Source organism: Macaca fascicularis, chromosome 10 (assembly GCF_037993035.2).
Source record: "Macaca fascicularis isolate 582-1 chromosome 10, T2T-MFA8v1.1".
Lineage (NCBI taxonomy): Eukaryota > Metazoa > Chordata > Mammalia > Primates > Cercopithecidae > Macaca > Macaca fascicularis.
This window is the reverse complement of record NC_088384.1, coordinates 1,722,753-1,744,307: the sequence shown is the minus strand read 5'-3', so window position 1 is coordinate 1,744,307 and position 21,555 is coordinate 1,722,753. Positions and strand designations below refer to the sequence as shown.

General features: G+C 53.5%; 1 protein-coding gene across 16 annotated transcripts in view; it reads right to left on the bottom strand.

The window, feature by feature from the left end:
- The window catches only part of BRD1 (bromodomain containing 1), a 52,368-nt gene extending 39,052 nt beyond the window's left edge, over positions 1-13,316 (bottom strand). For 14 of the 16 annotated variants that reach the window (XR_010578276.1, XM_065521964.1, XM_065521970.1 and 11 more), the window contains exons 1-2: positions 12,964-13,316; positions 8,430-9,810 (exon numbers count right to left, since the gene is read on the bottom strand). Coding sequence is in view for 15 of the 16 variants with exons in the window: in XM_065521964.1 (XP_065378036.1) it covers positions 8,430-9,796 (1,367 nt within the window). In the remaining variant the exon portion in view is untranslated. Of the gene's footprint in view, positions 1-8,429; positions 9,811-11,203; positions 12,866-12,963 lie in introns of those variants that run through there. The other 2 variants (XM_065521965.2, XM_065521971.2) reach the window with 1 other exon arrangement.
- Positions 13,317-21,555: the final 8,239 nt, after the last annotated feature.

Below are 21,555 nucleotides of genomic sequence, written 5' to 3'. Positions count from 1 at the left end.
GAGTGTGAGAGTGCAGAGGAAGGTGTGGTGAGGCCAGTGAGAAATACAGCCCATCCTGTGAGCACTCCATTCTCCCCAGCACAATTTTTATTTGCTTCAGCTTTTTCAATCAAAACAAATCTAGGCCGGGCACAGTGGCTTATGTCTGTAATCCCAACACTTTGGGAGGCTAAGGCAGGCGGATTACCTGAGGTCAGTCAAGAGTTCAAGACCAGCCTGGCCAACGTGATGAAACCCCATCTCCACTAAAAATACAAAAATTAGCCAGGCACGGTAACAGGCACCTGTAATCCCAGCTACTTGGGAGGCTGAGGCAGGAGAATCGCTTGAGCCTGGGAGGCAGAGGTTGCAGTGAGCTGAGATTGCGCCACTGCACTCCAGCTTGGGTGACAGAATAAGACTCCGTCTCAAAAAAAAAAAAGAAAAAGAAAAAGAAAAGAAAAAAATCTGTTCCCAGATACAGTAACATCCATTTCAGTAGAGGAGAATCCCTCCCGCCTGTCAGCCTGCACCGGGAAGAGCTCCATCGTGAGCTGCCAGCTACAATCTGCACTAAAACCCAGAAAACCAACAAAGTCACAGGAGGGCAGGAATGGGTCCAGTGTTTCAAACGGCATTCAGGTCTGTTCCTCACACAGGAGAGCAAGTGCTCCCGCAGACTGCGTCCACCCAGGTGCCCTCCCGGGCTCCCAAGCACTGGCTGGCCCTGCCCTGCAGCTCCTCCTTCCAATGTGTCGTCCTGGTGCTTCCTTCCCGAGTGCCCACTACTCTAGACCTGATGTAGGTCAAGCACAGGGAGCTGCCACCTGTGGCCTCAGTGCCCCTGCCATGCCTCCCAGTGCCACCCACAGCAGCCAACTCATGCACCCACACTGCCCGGGAGGTGCCTACACAGGGCCTCCCAGTGCCACCCGCAGCAACCAACTCATGCACCCACACTGCCCGGGAGGTGCCCACACAGGGCTCCCCCAGGGGGCACTGAGCCAGAACTTTTATAAAACAAAATTAACAGCCAGAAATATGGAGAAAAAAAAGACTTAAAAACACAAGCCAAAGGGGGCCCCGCCCGGTGGCTCTAACCTGTAACCCTAGCACTTTGGGAGGCTGAGGACCACTTGGGCCCAGGAGTTCAAGGCTGCAGTGAGCTACAATTGTGCCCCTTCACTCCAGCCTGGGTGACAGAGCAAGACCCCGCCTCGATTAAAAGAACAAAACCAAACCTCTGCAGGTGCCCACCAGGTGACAGCTGGGATCCTCACAGGGCCTACCTAGCAGACTCCATGCCCCCAAGACAGAACAGCTTCCCCACCCTCTGAGGACAGCTGTGCAGCTCAACAGCCTGGGGCTGCAGCAAGAGCCCAAGGGAGACAATGCCTCCCAACAGTGACCCCAGAAAACGTTCCAGAATAGTGACATCTTTATTCCAGAGTCAACATTACTACCCTCCAGCATCAAACAGACTAGAGACTAAGGCCGGGGCTGGGCGAGGTGGCTCACGCCTGTAATCTCAACACTTTGGGAGGCCTAGGCAGGAGGATTGCTTAAGCCCAGGAATTCAAGATCAGCCTGGACAACACAGTGAGACCCTGTCTCTATAAAATCACAAAAAGACTAGGGCCAGGTGGCCTCCAACAGTGTGGTAAGCGAGTCCGGGTAGGAAAAAAGGGCCAGCAGCCTTCTGAATTCCAGGGCCCCAGGTGCCTACCGGGCAGGGAATGGCAGACAGGCACTCTCTGGACTGTGGGGACTGAGGCCCGCCACCCAAGGCCCTTAGCGGCCGGCATACACCACCTGTGGGTGACCGTGTCTACACAGGACTTTGCTATCCATCCGCCAGGACCTGAGGGGAGAGAACTGCCGGACCCCATTCTTGCCCGTTCTGCCACCATTTCAGACACCCCACAGGGACTCATTTTGGGGGTTCCCACCGACTTCCAGCAAGTCCAAAAGCCGCTCAATGACCCCAGCTTATAGGCAGCCATCTGTCCTTGCCATGCTGACCCTTTTCCCCTGATCTCGCAGTGCCTCAAGCTCCAGGAATGGCTCAGAAGGGGTGCAGAGCCAGTGGTGACGGCACAGTGGGTTGAGGAGTCATCCCTGGAGCGATGTGTCTGGCAGAGGCCTTGGGGAGCTCAAAAGGATGGCGCTAGGGGTGCACGACTGTTCATGAAGACAAAAAGAAATTAAAAGAGGCACCAGAAGGAACTTTCTTCACGTGAGATAGTTCAAGTTCAGACCACCTGCTAAAAACATCTACTAGGACACGGGATGGACCAACTAATCTTCATATCAAATCCAAGACAGGAGATCCAGACGAACTCCATAATGTGTGCCAACTCCAAGCTCAAACGATCAGCTGGGGGACCTGTCTGCTGAACGACTGGCGGTGATGGGCTAGGACCAGCAGGCGGCCCAGGGGCCCCGAACAGCTCTGTTCACCTCCATCCAACCACATCGCTCTGCACACCAGGCACCATCTCTGTAGGCTCACCACTAACAAAGGGACCAGTACCATCTGAGGACTGCCTTTACCAACAAGACTAAGATTTCTTGGAAGAATATCAATTCCAGGGATCAGTGTTTCTCTTTCTCTAAACATGCCTCACACAGAGGATCTCCAAATGCAGCTGTGTCAAGGAGAACCAAAACTCAAGAGACTGCTCTGGATAACCATGCAAAACCCTTTAGAGACAGGGTCTCCCTCTGTCGCCCGGGCTGGAATACAAAGGTGCGATCACAGCTCACTGCAGGCTCGAACTCCTGGGCTCAAGCAGTCCACCCACCTCAGCCTTCCAGTGTTAGGATTACTAACCCGAGCCACCGCACCCAGTGAACTTCTCTAACAGCTGAAGTCAATCAAACTTAAATGCATGATGAGAAGCAGCTAGGTATTTAAAGTTCGCCGCGCATTTTCACCTGACTGATGCTTCCCTTCCTAAGGCTGACCAAGACCAGTTGATCCTTTTAAACTAAAAATAAAAAGTCCCCAGTGAAGGCAGGAGGAACACCCTATCAGGGTGAAGGCGGGAGGAACGCCCTATCAGGGTGAAGGCGGGAGGAGTGCCCTATCAGGGTGAAGGCGGGAGGAACACCTCATTTGAATGAAGGTAGGAGGAGCACCTTCAGAAAGCCTTGCCTATCTGAGGTTCCTGTCCATGAGGTCAGAAGTTCAGGCTCTCTTAGTAGAAGAGCTCCTCTAGAAGATCTGAAGCAGTCAGAGGAAACAAACCAACACAGGCTGTCTGCCTGCTGATCACAGTCTCTTTTAAGACACTTTCTATTTTGCATGCTGATGAACCTAGGAGTTTTGTTAAACAGATTATGCGTGTATTTATCCCTCATTTCATGCAATTAACCAAAAACAGTGACCATGAAACCCTGTTCGTCTTTTCACTGCACGTATGAACCCTCATGTGAATGAGTCCTGCAGCAATTCATGTTAAGGAAGCCCTAATTTCAAACTGGTGCAGATGGAAAAGACTTTCTCTTTTCCTTTAATGCTAAAGACAAAATGCCATCCTCTACAGAAGCAGCTCAATCCCTGTTAACAAAAACTGATGTATGCTGGAGAGAGGCAGTGAGAAGAAAAAATAGGGCCAGGCGCGATGGTTCACGCCTGTAATCCCAGCACTTTGGGAGGCCGACGCGGGCGGATCACCGGAAGTCACTAGTTTGAGACCATCCTGGGCAACATGGTGAAACCCCAACTCTACTAAAAATACAAAAATTAGCCAGGCACCGTGGCTCACACCTGTAGTCCTAGCTACTCGGGAGGCTGAGGCACAAGGATCGCTTGAACCTGGGAGGTGGAGGCTGCAGTGAGCCGAGATCATGCCATTGCACTCCAGCCTGGGCAACAGAGTGAGACTCCATCTCAAAAAAAAAAGAGAGATGAACAGAAAAGAAAAAATAACAATAAATCAATGTAAGGTCTGGCATGGTGGCTCACACCTGTAATCCCAGCACTTTGGGAAGCCAAGGTAGGCAGATCACTTGAGCCCAGGAGTTCAAGACCAACCTAAACCCCATCTCACCAAAAAATAAAAACATTAGCAGGACGTGGTGGCAAACGCCTGTGGTCCCAGCTACTCAGGAGGCTGAGGTGAGGGAGTCGCTTGAGCCCAGGAGGTTGAGGCTGTAGTAAGTCATGATCATGCCACTTCACCCCAGTCTGAGCAAAAGAGCAGGACTCTGTTCAAGAGATTCTCCTGCTTCAGCCTCCTGAACAGCTGGGATTACAGGTGTGCACCACCACGCCTGGCTAATTTTTATATTTTTAGTACAGATGGGGTTTCACCATGTTAGCCAGGCTAGTCTCGAACTCCTGACCTTGTGATCTGCCCACCTCAGCACCTCCCAAAGTGCTGGGATTACAGGCGTGAATCACGCACCCAGCCCTGCCTGTTTTTCAAAGTGTTTATTTACTGCTGTCTTTTTAAAAAACTATCTTTTTTAGCCTGGTGCAGCGGCTCACACCTGTAATCCCAGCACTTTGGAAGGCCGAGGCGGGTGGATCACCTGAGGTCAGCAGTTCGAGACCATCCTGGCCAATATGGTGAAACCCTGTCTCTACTAAAAATACAAAAATGGGCCGGGTGTGGTGGCACGTGCCTGTAATCCTAGCTACTAGGGAGGCTGAGGCAGAGGTTGAACCCTTGAACCCAGGAGGCAGAGGTTGCAGTGAGCTGACATCACGGATGGCACTGCACTCCAGCCTGGGCAACAAAGCGAGCCTCTGTCTCCAAAAATAAAAATAAATAAAAGCAGTCAGTCCCTAAAGGCAGATTCTGTTCTGTCCACAGGGAATAAGCAAGATCCCCTTTCTCTAAAATCTCCAAAACATTGCTTAGATGGGGTCACATCCTCTTCCAGTGTGCCTGGCTGGCCTGAAGCTCTAGACAGGCCCTACCCCAGAGCCATGGGTTAGTGCACACCCTAACCAACTAGACTCAGCATCCCTGCCAACAGCTGCACATCGAGAAGCTTCACCATGGGCCAGGCACAGTGGCTCGTGCCTGTAGTCCCAGCTGAGGATGGGAGGAGGCTGAGGCGGGAAGATCGCTTGAGTCTAAGAGTTTGAGGCTACAGTGAGCCATGATCACGCCACTGCACTCCAACATGGGCAACAGAACAAGACCCTGTCTCTAAACACAAAATAAAAAACAAGTAAGAAGCTTCACCCTCATCTACACAAAATTCAAATGCACAGCGGCCGGGCGCGGTGGCTCAAGCCTGTAACCCCAGCACTTTGGGAGGCCGAGTCGGGCGGATCACGAGGTCAGGAGATCGAGAATATCCTGGCTAACACGGTGAAACCCCATCTCTACTAAAAATACAAAAAAATGGCCGGGCGCGGTGGCTCCAGCCTGTAATCCCAGCACTTTGGGAGGCCGAGGCGGGCGGATCACAAGGTCAGGAGATCGAGACCACAGTGAAACCCCGTCTCTACTAAAAATACAAAAAATTAGCCGGGCGCGGTGGCGGGCGCCTGCAGTCCCAGCTACTCGGGAGGCTGAGGCAGGAGAATGGCGGGAACCCGGGAGGCGGAGCTTGCAGTGAGCCGAGATTGCGCCACTGCACTCCAGCCTGGGCAACAGCGTGAGACTCCGTCTCAAAAAAAAAAAAAAAAAATACAAAAAACTAGCCGGGCGAGGTGGCGGGCGCCTGTAGTCCCAGCTACTCGGGAGGCTGAGGCAGGAGAATGGCGTAAACCCGGGGGGCGGAGCTTGCAGTGAGCTGAGATCCGGCCACTGCACTCCAGCCTGGGCGACAGAGCGAGACTCCGTCTCAAAAAAAAAAAAAAAAAATTCAAATGCACAGCTGAGGCTTCCTACATGCACCCAGGGTAGTGCCCAGGGCCTAAGAACAGGGCTGCCAGATCAGCTGCCTCTTAGGCCACAGCAAGGCTATAAACCTGGTTTCAGGCAGCAGTCAGTACTGTGTTAAGAGGCTGCCCCTCACAACCACCCCAGAGATGGGTCCAGCACCATGGTGCCAACAGGCCAGGAGCACTGGGAGCTCCTCCACTGGTGGCAAGGTGGCCTGAAGCACCAGCATCTCCTGGAGACTGGGAAACCCAGACTGCAGAGACTGCGGCCAAGAACACTTGTCCAGGTTTGTTTCTCTCTCTCTACTCAAAGCTAAAATAATAGTTTATTCCTAAGTTAGGAAAAGAACAGAACCACATAGTACGTGGTCTAGCTCCAACACCTGCTTTCAAATATTTAGGTCCAAAGCACGAGTTTTCTTCTCAATCAGCCCTGGCCACTTCAGGCCCCCGCGTCTCTGCATGCAAACGCTGCGTCCTGCAAACAGTCCTGCTTACCCAACACCAGCAGCCAAAGAATAGGGCGTGGGGCCCGGCCAGGCCCTGCCTCTCCCAGAGCAGGTCATCATCTGGTACTGGCCAGGGAAGGGAGCACTTCAGACTTTCGGCTCTTCATTTTGTTAGATCACATTTTGTTTATTTTGCTTCAATTTCAGTAAAGCTGAAATTTTTAGACCTCTTATACAGAAGCTCTTAATACAAACCCTAGACTTTTTGACTCATAGGTAGAAATCCAAGCAAAACCATCTCTTCAAAGTCAGATTAATTTACAAAGATAAACACCTTGGTTTTCACAGGGGTTTTCTCTGGATGGGAAGGATTATGAGCATTTTTTGTTCATTCTGTCTGAACTGACTCATTCTCTGAGTATTTACAGCTCTGTGAAATGAAACTGCACTTCACTTTGGCAAAGTAGAGTAATATTAACAAAAATCACTTAAAACTTTTTTTTTTTTTTTTTTTGAGACGGAGTCTCACTCTGTCACCCAGGCTGGAGTGCAGCAGCACAATCTCAGCTCACTGCAACTTCCCAGCCTCACCATCCAATGCAGCTCAGCCTGCATGCGTCCCACCTGTGCTGCCCTCCCCTCACATGTGGAGCAGGTCTGACACCTCAGAGGGTCCTGCTCGCTGACCCCCAGCAGTCCTGGAAGGTCTGTGTGGTACTGGGGCTCCAGGCATCTCCCCCAGCCAAGCTGCAAGCTCAGCACTAGGCTGGCTCTCCCCGCCCTGTTGACCAGCAGGCCCCGTCTGTGCTCACAGCTTCTCCCCTTGTTTGGCCACCCTGTCCTCAGGGCATCTGCAGCAAGTTGGGGGCACAGCACGGGAAACGGGGCCAACGCCACAGCAGTGGATGTCCCGATGCCAAAGTCACTGGGAAGCCCAGGCCAGAGCCCCTCAGGTTGAAAGTCATACAGAGTTTCTGTGTTGGCTTCATTCCTTCTTAAAGTTTAGTCACTGAAATTCTTAAAAATCTTCACCCTTGGCTGGGCGTGGTGGCTCACGTCTGTAGTCCTAGCACTTTGGGATGCAGAGGTGGGCAGACTGCCTGAGCTCAGGAGTTCCAGACCACGCTGGGCAACATGGTGAAACCCCACCTCTACTAAAAATACAAAAATTAGCTGGGCATAGGAGCATACGCCTATAGTCCCAGCTATTCGGGAGGCTGAGGCATAAGAATTGCTGGAAGCTGGCAGCAGAGATTGCAGTGAGCTGAGATCATGCCACTACACTCCAGCCTGGGCAACAGAGAAAAACCCCATTGAAAATAGAGAAAAAAAAAAAAAAAAGCTGAGCAAGTGCTATAATTCCAGCACTTTGGGAAGCCAAGGTGGGCAGATCACTTGAGGTCAGGCGTTTGAGACCAGCCTAGCCAACATGGTGAAACCCTGTCTCTATTTTAAAAATACAAAAATTTGCCGAGCGCAATGGCTCACGCCTGTAATCACAACACTTTGGGAGGCCGAGGCGGGCGGCTCACGAGGTCAGGAGATCGAGACCATTCTGGCTAACATGGTGAAACCCCGTCTCTACCAAAAATACAAAAAATTAGCCAGGCGTGGTGGCGGGTGCCTGTAGTCCCAGCTACTCGGGAGGCTGAGGCAGGAGAATGGCGTGAACCCAGGACACAGAGCTTGCAGTGAGCCGAGATTGCACCACTGCACTTCAGCCTGGGCGACAAAGCAAGATTCCGTTTCAAAAAAAAAAAAAAAATTTGTCAGGCATGGTGGTACATGCCTGTAGTCCCAGCTACTCAGGAGGCTGAAGCAGGAGAATTGCTTGAACCCAGGAGGCGGGGGTTGCAGAGAGCCGAGATTGCACCACTACACTCCAGCCTGGGTGACAAAGCGAAAACTCCATCTCAAAAAAAAATCTAGAAAACTATAGATCATTCCAAGCCTACAGACTAAAATCTTTTACAACATCTATTCCCCAAAAAGACGTGGTAAACAAGCAGAACCACACTTCAGGGGAATATCAGGAAGCTGCGCCAACAGGAAGCGCAACGATCACCCAGCACGGGCCCTGCAGGTTGTGCCTGCGTCCTCCCAGGGTCCTGCACTGCAGGCTCCTTGTGGACCCAATGCTTGGACACGCTTACCTCTGCGGGGGTATGTAAGGAGCGCACACAGTCGGCAGGACCGCGCAGGGCTCAGCCAGAGCCTTCTTAGCCTTTTTTGCCTTCTTCCTGACCTTGGATGTGGACCTGACCGTTTTGACCGAGCTGTCTTTTCGACAGACGCCATTTTTCATTTCGACATCCCCGTAAATATTCAGAGGCCTCCGGGTGCAGCCTGGAGGTGTGTGGACATCACAGTAAGCGGTCTTTCTGACGGAGAAGGTGGTGCCACCACCAGTCAGTTCCTTCACGGGCTCCATTTTCATGTACAGGCCAGCCTTCTGGGCACACGTCACATGGAATGCTGTGTAGCAGTTTGCTTTGTGGCACTGGATGCAGGCACCCACGCCCTTCTGCTTACAGAGGTAGCATGTCAGTTTCCACCGGGCTGGGGGAATGTTCCTCACCCCGTCAATGGGCTCGATGAACACCGTGTTGGCAAAGCCGACCTCTGGGATCCACAGGGCACACACCACGTGACCCCAGCGGTCGTCATCTGTCTTTTTGAAGGCACCACCCTTGTTGGGGCACAGCACACAGTCGGCGGGCCGGGCCCGGGACTGCAGGCAGTGGCGGCAGAGCCACTGGCCCTCGGGGATGTAGGGCACCCCGTAGCACTCCTGGTGCACAGCCAGGTTGCACATGTCGCAGAAGAGGATCACGTTGCTGTTCTGGCACTCCCCGTCCATGCAGATGCAGCACACGGCGTCCTCATCGATCAGAGACTGCTGCTCGCCCTGCTTCTGGTTCTCGCAGTGCGACTCCTTCTCGAAGCGGTCCATCAGGAACTCAAACATGCTCTGCGACACGGCGGGGACGCAGTCGCCCTTGCGCTTCTCGTTGATGATCTCCAGCCAGGCGTAGTCCTCCTCATCCATGTCGTACTCCACCTCGTTGTCCAGTTCCTCGGCCGACTTCTCGATGAACTTGTAGTACACCGGAGGCCTCCTGGGGGCGGATGGAGGGCTGTACTCCACGATGCGCACCTTGGGCTCTGGAAGGGCGCTGGCCGAGGCCGGCGTGCCGTGGGCGCTGGGGAGGGCTTCATTTTTCTTTTTGACTCTGTTGTTTTTGTGACGCTTAGTTCTTAAGCAGACAGGGGGCCGCTCGCTGTTTTCCTTATTGCTGTTGCATTCACTCATCTCTTGAGCCGTGAGGTCATCTTCTAATATGATCTCCAGGGGATCAAAAATACTGATCCTGTGCAAGCGCCCTTCAATTTCTATCTCTACCATCCTTTGAGCTTGAGCGTAGGTCAGCGTTTCTCGCGTGGGGGAGTGTTTAACACTGCACGGGGAGGAAGGATGCCTCGCTGCAGAGCCTCGATGACATCGTCCTTTCCTCCTCATTTGGTAATGATTACCTAAAATAAAGGCAAAGATAAAGTTAATTCTATGCAGGGTGACCAAAGACTCGAGAAAGCTGCAAAAGTACGCTTGGGCAGATCTAGCTCACCAGCTCAAAACCCAATCAAAGCAAAACTCACAACTAACTTCTTTCCAAGGTGTCAAAAATCACGCATCCAGGCCCAAGCAACTCCCCAGGACCAGGGAGAGAACAGCGGTAATAGGCAGAGAGGCAGCCTGAGGAGCCCTCCTGAGCACCTGCATCCCTATCACTACACACCAGTCCCCTCTCAGACCACACCAACAGGCTGCGGAGACCACAGAAATGCTCCCCAAGAAGGAGGGGTCTGGCCCAGAGCCCACAGCTGGACTTTCCTGGCATGCAGGCGATCCCCCAGGAAGTCCACATATAGGGCTGGACCCCACCAGACACAGAGGCTATGCCCACCAGAGAGGCATGCTCAGTGGCTACCTGGTCCTATCGGATACTCCCCCTAAACCACTCTTCCCCTCCCCACTGCTCCCAGGAGAGCACCCACATGAGCCCAAAGTCACCACGGTCCTTGCAGCATTCCTGCTGGGCTAGGGGTAGGAGACAGACCACAGTCTGTCCATGCTCTATAGACAGGCCCTCCACACGCACACCACAGCACAGGGGACCAACAGGGGAGCCCTGTACTGGTCTGAGGGGACAGTCTTCGCCCCTGGGAGGCCCTAACCCCACTTCTGCAGAGCCTTGACAGTGACCACCATGGAAACACCCACAGGCCGAGTCAACCTGCCGCTTCCCCTCAGGGGCACTCCTCAAGCCCCAGTGAGACAATGGTGCTGGCCATGTCCTCCTCCTTTCCGAGCGAATCCGGATACGTGCAATACACCAAAGGGCATCTCTCTGTTCTCCCCGGCACACGTGAAGGTAGACACTCTGCTCAGGCTACACAGCGAGGGGCGGCCCCCAGGACCCCCTAGAAGCTTGCAGAGACCCTCACCAGGAGGGTTGCCAGCGCTGGCTCAGGTGCCTGAAGACTTGGTCACAGAGATTTAGGAGAATTTGCCGTTCCAGAGATGGGCAAAATCAGTGAGCTGCCACCCATACCTCCAGCTCCTTGTGGCAGAGGCCTCTGCTGTTCGAACACCACGGACTGTGTCTGTTCCCAGCTGTCCCCGGGGTGCCTCGTGTGTGGGCACCTCCAGTGAAGACCACCACCCGCCGGGCAGTGCCTCCCTCCAAAGCGCCACACTTCACTGACAGGAAGCAAAATGATTTTTCAGTGACTGACTCGCAAAACAAATATTCTCAGCTGAAGCCCAAGGCCCACTCTGCATCTAGCCCTGCAAGGTCAGGGACGCCTGGCCTCGGGGCCCAGGGGGAGCAGGGGCACCCGCAGCAGCCTGGCTTCAGAGCCTCACCCTGGGCCTAGATCTACTGGGCCTCAGAAAAAGCCCTCAGGGAGCAGGCTTCCCTCTGTGAGTCCCGAAAGGAAATCCCAGCCGACTTCAAGGGCACTTCTTAAGACAGACCCTCCAGCCACCGTGTATCTTTCCCTGTATCAGACAGAAATCCTCATTGTATGTTGAAACTAGATTGCAATTACCTACAGAGAGGACAGGAGAGAAAATGTGGTCAGCCAAACCTCAGCCCCCTTGCATTTCTAGGGCCTCCAGGTACCCACTCAACCCTGGATTCCTGGAGAGCTGTCAGTACAGCCCAGCCGGCCCTGGGAGCCCTGCAGAGGTGACACCACAGCCTGCAGAGAGCTACCCTAGTGCACCCGGGACGGCGACACGCGTCATTACTGAGGTGGGGCAGAAGCAACAGTTGGTTACTCACCAGATCAGAAACGAACCTGTAATTTTCCCTCGACAGCAAAGTCCTGAGTCGCCCTAACGACAAGCAGCCCCCGGAAACCCACTCTCTCCCAGGGAGCCGCGAAGCTCTTCATCTCAACACTTTCTACAAGGGGGAGAACTGAACCGAAGGCTTCACGGCCACAGCAGCTCTCAACACGGAACTGGGACCCGGGGAGAGTAGACCCTCGGCAGCGCAGGGCGACCCACGCCCTTCCCTGCTTCCCCGCTTCCCCCCTGGGCCGGTTCTGTCCGTGCTGGGACACGCATTTCCACGGGGAGGGATCCGCGGAGGCACACACGTCGCTTCTCAAGGAATAATTCCCTTAAGTACATCCTGAAGAGCTCTGCGGGCCAAAAGCAGGGAAGGCTGCTGCCCACAAGACGGCCGCTTCCCTCTTCCCACCGCCCGCCCAGGGAGAAGCCGACCACGCGCCGGGCCGCTCCCTAAAGGCCACGGGAGCCGCGGCCGCTGAGCTGTGCGAAGTTGTGTGAAGCACACGGCACTCGGGACGGCGCTGGGCCAGGCAAACAAAAACCTCCGCCGATTCCACTAACTACACAACCACCTGGCGACCGACCCTCAAAAACAGACCCGGACGGCCGCGCTTTCTGGGGGACGGGCCCGCACCCCGCGGGGCAGGGGCTCCTGCTGCTGAGGATTCTCAGAACTCCCGCGTCCGCTCACAACAGCCGCGTTTCCCGTGAACTGCGCTTCAATCGTGTCACTCGTTTAAAAGGCCCGGGGAAGCCTCGCGTTCGTCGCGAGGCGTCTCCCTGCAAACGCCCGGGGAGGCGGCGGCGCCGGTTCTCCAGCCCGGCCGCCGCAGGCCGCGCGGCTCCTGGGCGATCTCGGGGCGCGTCCCTGCTCACAGGGAGTTCCCGTCTGGGCAGAGCTCGGCCGGCCTGTCTGTTACATAAGGGGCGGCCCGGCCGGCTCGGCGGCTGCCCGAGGCCCGACCCGACTCGAGCGCGGACTCCGGGCGGGCGCCGCGGCCCAGGCCGCCGAGACCCATAGCCCGACTCGGCCTCCCTCGACTCCCCGGCCTGACCTCCCCGGTCTCCCCGCCCGGCCTCCCAGGCTCCCTGCCTGTCTCCCCGGCCGCCCGGCCCGAACTCCCCGGTCTCCCCGCCCGGCCTCCCCGGCATCCCGGGCTCCCGGTCCGCGGACAATGCGGAGCCGCCGCCGCCGCCGCCGCCAAACATGGCGTCGGCACCACAACCCCGAGAGGCCGGGCCGAGGCGGAGGCGGCGGCCCGGGAGGCCCGGGCGGCCCGCGAGGCGGCGGGGAGGCCTCCACGGCCAGGCCTCCGCCCACTCACCTTCGGGGCGCCGCGGCCGCGGGAGCCCGGCAAGCGGGCGGGCGCGGGGGCCGGCGCGGCCGAGGCGGCGCTAATGGCGCCCGCGGCTCCTCCGCCAACGGCCGCGCAGGCCGGGCCCCGCCGCCGCTCCTGGGCGCGGGCTCCTCTCGGCCGCGGCGGCTCCGGGCCCGGCAGCGGCGGCCGCGGACTCTCGGGCGGCGGCTCGCGCGGCGCGGGCTCGGGGCCCGGCTGGAGGCCCGGCTCGGGGGGCCCGGCCGGCGGGCGCGGGCGGCGGGCGGCGGGCGCGGGACGCGGGGCTGGCTCGGACGCCAGGGCCGGGTCGCTCGCTCGCTCCCCAGCGAAGCAAACAATGCGGCGAGCGCTCCGCCCGGCGCGCTGCGTGCGAGACGCGCCCCGCCCGCCGCCGCCATGACGCGCGGACTCCGCCGCCTCAGCGGCGCGCGGGGGAGGGGGCGTCGCGAGGAGCTGGGGCCAAGTGGGGACCCTGAGGCGGCAGGGACCGGGCTGGGAGTGGGGGGTCGGGAGGATGGAGAGTGGGGGCCCTTGAGTTAGGGAGGACCGGGCCAGAGGGTCCCTGAGGAGGTCAGGAGGATGGAGAATGAGGGGCCCTGAGGCAGGGGGACAGGCCTAGGAGTGGGGGACCCGAGGCAGTTGGGGAGCAGCCGGGAGTCGGGGGCCCTGAGGCAGAAGGGCATTGGCCCGGGGTGGGGTCGCTGAGGCGGGGGGACGGCCCGGGAGTGGGGGACCCTGAGGCAGGGGGTACCACCGTCCGGGAATGGGGGACCCTGAGGCCGGGGGACCGGCCGGGAGTGGGGGACCCAGAGGTGGGGGTACCGGCCGGGAGTGGGGGTCCCTGAGGCAGAAGGGCATTGGCCCTGGAGTGGGGGGGCCCTCGAGGGCGGAGGGGGGAGCAGCCGGGAGTCCGGGGTCCTGACAGGGGGGACCGGCCAGGAATGGATGGCCCTGAGGCAGGGCGATTGGCCCAGGAGTGGGGGGCCCTGAGGCAGGGGGCGATTGGCCCCAGAGTGGAGGGCCCTAAGTGGGCAGAGGGGACCCTGTGGGCCCACTGGGTGGAAGTGGAAGGGGCACTGGCCGGGGCACCCGACTAAGTAGGGGAAGGTGGTGCAGCCGGGCTGGGGAGCCTCCCCTAGTGAGTGTCAGGCCAGGTGTGCAAGTAGTCCTGCCAGTGTGAGGGCCCTGCCCAGTCCGGCGTGAAGCAGATGCCCTTTGAGGTTGCAAGAAAAGGCCCCTGCGGGCGCGAGTTGAGAGGCCTGAGTCTCTGCCTTCGCTTTGGCCTTTTGTGTAAACTCTAAAATTCAGTGGGGTCATAACAATTTTCACTCCAAGATTAAGTCCCAAAATGTTTTAAGGTGAGGCAGGAGCTCCTTGGTTTCCTTGAGAATCTGTGATCAGGACGATGGTGCTGTGGAATCCCTGGGTTCCAGCAGCCCAGCCTGTGGCATCTAGGCAGGCCCCTCGGGCGGAGCAGCTGTCCACCCTGGGACAGACCTTCCCCATGGGGCAGCAGAGCGGCCCCACTGCTCAGGGCACTGCATCAAACACCTTATTGGGAGTGGGGTGGCTTTGTTCACCCAGGTGTCCCTGATGGGGCAAAGCCCCACAGGCCTTTTCCTGGCCAGCCCTCATGCCCATGGCACCGTGCGTGGGTTGTGATGTGAAGACTTGAGGGCAGGTAGGACCCCAGCCAAGGTCCCTAGTGGTCAGTCCTGATCTAGGACTCCCTGCAGACACACCCTTGAGCCGAGAGGGTGCAGGCCACTGGGGCCCTGACCTCTTCTGCACGAGACCCAGGAACTTCGTGTCACCTCCATTCTACTGATGTCTGTTTACCTGTGGCCAAACAAGCAAGCTGAGCCGGAACCCTTCTCTCCTCCACCTCAGGGAAGCCAGATGGAAACAAGCTGGAGGTTCTCCACAACGCAGAGTGAAAGTAAGACACAGTCTCACGAAAGAGAAGATGAAGAGACACAAAACCCTTCACAGAACAGGAGAGAGACGGGGACAGTGACTTCTCAGACAATGGAGGTGATGCTCAGAGGAGAGAAGAACAAAGCCTCGAATGTAGGCGTGTCAGAGGGAGACTCAGGAAGGCCTTCGGAGAGAGAGAAAGGATCTTTTTTAGAGTTCAGACTGATCCTACAGAGGAGGGGTTGCCAAAATACTAAGAGAATTGAACCATAACTCATACACAGTGAAACTAGCGTTCCAGTGAGACAGCAAAATAAAGGTGTCTTCACGGCTTGTAAACATCCATGTTTACCACACACGCAGTCTCTAAAAGTACTAGAAGAAATACCTTAACAAAGTGAAAAGTGGACTCAAGAGTAAGACGTGGATGCTAGCAAATAAATCAGTCTGGTCTGTTAAAATCAACCTGAGAGAAATCCCAGATGAGCTCAACATGACACATGGCAAGGCCGGGCACAGAAGGAAGTGAAAGTGCACGAAAGCTCTTGTATTGTTTGGTTTGAGGATTTTAGAATCAATAGAAAAAAAGGTTAAAAATTTTAGCTGGGCATGGTGGGTCACACCTGTAATCCCAGTACTTTGGGAGGCCAAAGCAGGCGGATCACCTGAGTCGGGAGTTCAAGACCAGCCTGATCAACATGGAGAAACCCCATCTCTACTAAAAATACACACACACACACAAAATTAGCTGGGTGTGGCGGCACATGCCTGTAATCCCAGCTACCTGGGAGGCTGAGGCAGGAGAATTGGTGGAAACTGGGAAGTGGAGGTTACGGTGAGCTGAGATGGTGCCATTGCACTCCAGCCTCGGCAACAAGAGCAAAACTCCGTCTCAAAAAAAAAGAAAAATTAAACTATCAGAAAGTTTCCACAAGAATGGTGGGAAAAGAATATACCACTTTCAAAACAGCTGAGGAAAAAGTGAAATGAAAAATGACAGCACCAAAACAACAAAAAAAAACAGGAATTAGTAAAAGATAAAACCATGATAAATATGGAACATAATATGAGTTGGCAGGACTAAGTTCAAACATTTGAGTAATCAGAGGAATGTGATTGGATTAAATTCATCTATTAAAAGACAGCCTCTCTGAATGGAATATGAATATGGTTAAATACTGCTGCAAGAAATTCACCTGAAAATAACAGATGAATAAAAAAACAATGGGGCCAGGCACAGTGGCTCATGCCTGTAATCCCAACACTTCGGGAGACCGAGGCAGGTGCATCACCTGAGGTCAGCAGTTCAAGATCGGATGAACATAGTGAAACCCCATCTCTACTAAAAATAGAAAAATTAGCCAGGCATGGAGGCACGTGCCTGTAGTCCCAGCTACTTGGGAGGCTGAGGCAGGAGAATCACTTGAACCAGGAGGCTGAGATTGCAGAGAGGCAAGATTGCCCCACTGCACTCCAGCCTGGGTAACAGAGCAAGACTCCGTTTCGTAAATAAAAGGATGGAAATTATCATATGTTTGTTCCTCAAAAGGCACTGTAAAGAGACTGAAGAATGAAAAACTAAAAGATATGTACACCTTGCAAATGATTAGTATTTAGAATATAGAGAGAACCGCTTCAGAACCATTAGAAAGACAGAAACAAGGCCGGGCGCGGTGGCTCAAGCCTGTAATCCCAGCACTTTGGGAGGCTGAGATGGGTGGATCACGAGGTCAGGAGATCGAGACCATCCTGGCTAACACGGTGAAACCCCGTCTCTACTAAAAAATACAAAAAACTAGCCGGGCAAGGTGGCGGGCGCCTGTAGTCCCAGCTACTCGGGAGGCTGAGGCAGGAGAATGGTGTAAACCCGGGAGGCGGAGCTTGCAGTGAGCTGAGATCCAGCCACTGCACTCCAGCCCAGGCGACAGAGCGAGACTTCCTCTCAAAAACCCAAATCAGCAAAGAAACCCGTGTCATAATCAGGCTTCTTGCAGAGAACATGGAAACGCCTATCATCTTACTAGTAAATTTGGAAATGCAAACTAAAACCACACCAAATAGGCACCAACATTCATATGTGGCATTACTCAGCGATGGCAAGATGGCAGAGCAATACCCTGCTGGTCAGAATGTCAAATGGGACAACTATTTGGTAAATATGGCCGTATGGCATTACCCAGTGAAAACGGACATGTTTGTCAGTTTCCTGTTGCTGCAAAACAAACCACGCCCAAAACTTTGTAGCTCAAAACAACAGTCATTCATTTTGTTCACACATACGCTATTTGGGCAGGATTCAGCAGGCACAACTAGACTACTTCCTGCATCCTCACTGGGGCACCTTCACTAGGGGCTGGAAGAGCCACTTCCAAGATGGTGCACTCACGTGGCTGGGACCTTGATCCAGGCTCTGGGCTGAGGGCCTTGGGAACATCCTCATGGAACAGTAGCCATGCTCCAGGAGCAAGGGTATCAAGAGAAGCAGGTGGGACCTGTACCACTTTTCACATCCTAGCTTCTGAAGTCACATAGCATCACTTCTGCCGTAGTGACAAGCCTGTCCAGATTCAAGAGTTAGGGAGATGGGTTATCATCACATTTTAAGAGAAGCATCCTGTATGGAAGAAGTTGTTGTGGCCACTTTGAGAAGATGCAAGCTCCCTGAGTGTGCATACCCATTCCCGGCTGTAGGGTTAAGTCTATTTGTATTCCTAGGTGCATTCCATGCCTGGGTGTGTGCCTGAGAAACTTGTTCATCAGGAGGCATGTGGCATGTGCATGAATGTTCAGAGCAACACTGTTTTTGTTTTTTTTGTTTGTTTGTTTGTTTTTGAGACGGAGTCTCGCTCTGTAGCCCGGGCTGGAGTGCAGTGGCCGGATCTCAGCTCACTGCAAGCTCCGCCTCCCAGGTTTACGCCATTCTCCTGCCTCAGCCTCCCGAGTAGCTGGGACTACAGGCGCCCGCCACCTCGCCTGGCTAGTTTTTTGTATTTTTTAGTAGAGACGGGGTTTCACGGTGTTCGCCAGGATGGTCTCGATCTCCTGACCTCGTGATCCACCCGTCTCGGCCTCCCAAAGTGCTGGGATTACAGGCTTGAGCTACCGCGCCCGGCCTGTTTTTGTTTTTGTTTTTTTTGTCTTTTTTCTTTTTATTTTGTTTTATTTTAACACTGTTTTTATTTTTATTTTTATTTTTTTTAATTTATTTGTTTATTTTTTTTTTTGAGATGGAGTCTCGCTGTGTCACCCAGGCTGGAGTGCAGTGGCTGGATCTCAGCTCACTGCAAGCTCCGCCTCCCGGGTTTACGCCATTCTCCTGCCTCAGCCTCCCGAGTAGCTGGGACTACAGGCGCCCACCACCTCGCCTGGCTAGTTTTTTTGTATTTTTTAGTAGAGACGGGGTTTCACCGTGTTAGCCAGGATAGTCTCGATCTCCTGACCTCGTGATCCGCCCGTCTCGGCCTCCCAAAGTGCTGGGAATACAGGCTTGAACCACCGTGCCCGGCCAACACTGTTTTTAATAGCAAATACTGAGGGAAATCTTAAATATCAAAGAACAGTAAAATGGACAAAGTGAGGTATCTCCACACAATGGAATAGCACACAGCAACAGAAATGAATGAATTCCACCACCAACATGGCCAAATCTCAAACACATAATTCTAAATGGAAGAAAGAAATCTCAAAAGATTACAGAATGTGATTCCATTTACACTCAGCAGACAGAGCTAGGAAATATGTAAGTATGTACACACAAACACATACACACACACCTTTTCTGATACCTCTTAGCAAATCTTGAGTTCATACTGATACCTGTACCTCCAGTTACAATCTGGCATGGAGCTGATTCTACTCTTCCATCTTTCTACATAACTATCTATGCCTTCACTTAGTAGCTCAGTACCCCCCTACATAACCATCTCTGGGCTGTACAGAACAGAAAATTGGCCCCAGACACAACCACTGCCCCCATTTATGCACCAGCCAAAAACACGGTTCTGGGGTCATCACTGCTCCCCAGAATGGTTACATCTGCAGGCTGAAAGCACAGCCCAAGAAAAGGCAAGGAGGAGGATGATCATGTTGTTTCTGATATTCTGTTTCTGGCAGGAATAAGACAAAACCCTTTTTCTTTGATCTATCTCACCTTTAATTTATTTAATTTTTATTTTTACCCAGTGTCTACAACAATCACCTTTAATTTAGGAGACTATCCTTTCACAAACAAATGAAACGTTCTTTAAATGTTGTTTTTCTCACTTCAGAATTCAGGAAAAATAGTTTTACTGACATTTACTTTTAATAAAAATGTAGTAATTTGCATTGTTGCAGTAGAAATCTGTCCTCCTTGTCACTAGGATATAATCAGTCAAATTGATAGTGGAGCCCAGGCCTTAAATGGGTGTCATATTTGAGACTAATGTTCCTGTGCTTCCACAACATGCCCACCATTAAGGAACAAGGGTTGTGGCATGTGTGCTGAACCAATGCCTACAGAACCCTCAGACCCATACTGGCCAGGCACCTGTATTCTGGCACACAAGGCCTCAGCCTCACAAGTAGTGAGAAGGACACTTCCTGGCAGGCCAAGAGCCATGGCAAACACCAGAACCCTCTGGAAGATAGAAACTTGCATACGCACAGGTCCTGCAGGCACACCTGAGGAAGGTCGATTTGGTTCTGCTTCCTGACCTAGGAAGAGAAAAGCAAATAAGATTAAAAAAAAAAAAATCTCGGGTGTAATGTAAGCTCAGTCTTACATTCCTTCTGATGACACCTCCCAACAGAAGTTGATTTTCTGGCTTGGTCGTTGCATAACGCCATCTGGTTTAGATGTGTCATGTTAACAAGGACACTCGTGCGTGTTAATTACCACTTCTTGCAGAGCCTGTGTAGATGAATTAGGTCAGAACGCAAGACTAGCTTGCTGTGGTCAAGAATAACCTTCAGAGATTATCATCCCAAGGGGGAGCTAATAAAAATGTCCCAAATTGAGGATTAGACACCCCAAAATGAGTGTATCTATTCAGTGGCAGGTTGTGTTCCCGAGCAAGCCTGTCAGGCAGATTTTCGGATCCTCTGGAGTGTGCACCTGTTTAACTTGCTATTTACTATTGATTATGATATTTTACAACTCAGCAAGGGTAGACTTTAATTTGTTGAAGACAGATGGCCAAGTAAAATTATTCCTGTCTGAAAGCAACGCAAATAAATTTTGCCCGGCAGTGAGTGATAGAAATTATTTCTCTCCAGTAGAAAAGATTACAGTTAGAAAAGGTTGCAGTTTGGCCAGGCACAGTGGCTCACGCCTGTAATCCCAGCACTTTGGGAGGCCAAGGTGGACGGATCACCTGCGGTCAGGAGTTCGAGACTAGCCTGGCCAACATGGTGAACCCTCGTCTCTACTAAAAATACAAAAATTAGCTGGATGTGGTGGTGGGCGCCTATAATCCCAGCTATTCAGGAGACTGAGGCAGGAGAATTGCTTGAACCTGGGAGGTGGAGGTTGCAATGAGCCAAGATCACACCATTGCACTCCAGCCTGGGTGACAGAGCAAGACTCCGTCTCAAAAAAAAGAAAAGGGCTGGGCGCGGTGGCTCAAGCCTGTAACCCCAGCACTTTGGGAGGCCGAGACGGGTGGATCACGAGGTCAGGAGATCGAGACCATCCTGGCTAACACGGTGAAACCCTGTCTCTACTAAAAAATACAAAAAACTAGCCGGGTGAGGTGGCGGGCGCCTGTAGTCCCAGCTACTCGGGAGGCTGAGGCAGGAGAATGGCGTGAACCCGGGAGGCGGAGCTTGCAGTGAGCTGAGATCCGGCCACTGCACTCCAGCCCGGGCTACAGAGCGAGACTCCGTCTCAAAAAAAAAAAAAAAAAGAAAAAGAAAAAAAGAAAAGGTTGTGGTTTATGACTTGTAGAACATTAACCAGTTTTAAAAAAAATCTAAATAAGCAGAATTACTCAAACTTTTTTTAAGTCACTACAAATATTTCCCTCTCTCCAACATTTTGAACCAGCCTCACCATCGTGCTGGTTCCCTCATTAATGACTTAAATAAATCCTTTTTTTTTTTTTTTTTTTTTTTTTTGAGACGGAGTCTGGCTCTGTGCCCCAGGCTGGAGTGCAGTGGCGGATCTCAGCTCACTGCAAGCTCCGCCTCCGTGTTCCCGCCATTCTCCTGCCTCAGCCTCCCGAGTAGCTGGGACTACAAGCGCCGCCACCGCGCCCGGCTAATTTTTTCTGTTTTTTAGTAGAGACGGGGTTTCATCGTGTTAGCCAGGATGGATGAGTCATATTTTTAACTTTTTTTTTTGAGACGGAGTCTCACTCTGTCGCCCAGGCTGGAGTGCGGTGGCGCGATCTCAGCTCACTGCAAGCTCCGCCCTCTGGGTTCCCGCCATTCTCCTGCCTCAGCCTCCCGAGTAGCTGGGATTACAGGCGCCGCCACCATGCCCGGCTAGTTTTTTTGTTTGTTTGTTTGTTTGTTTTTTGTATTTTTAGTACAGACGGGGTTTCACCGTGTTAGCGAGGATGGTCTCGATCTCCTGACCTCATGATCCGCCTGCCTCAACCTCCCAAAATGCTAGGATTACAGGCGTGAGCCACTGCGCCAGCCCTGTTTTTAACTTTTTAAGAAGTATGCTTTGACAGCTCC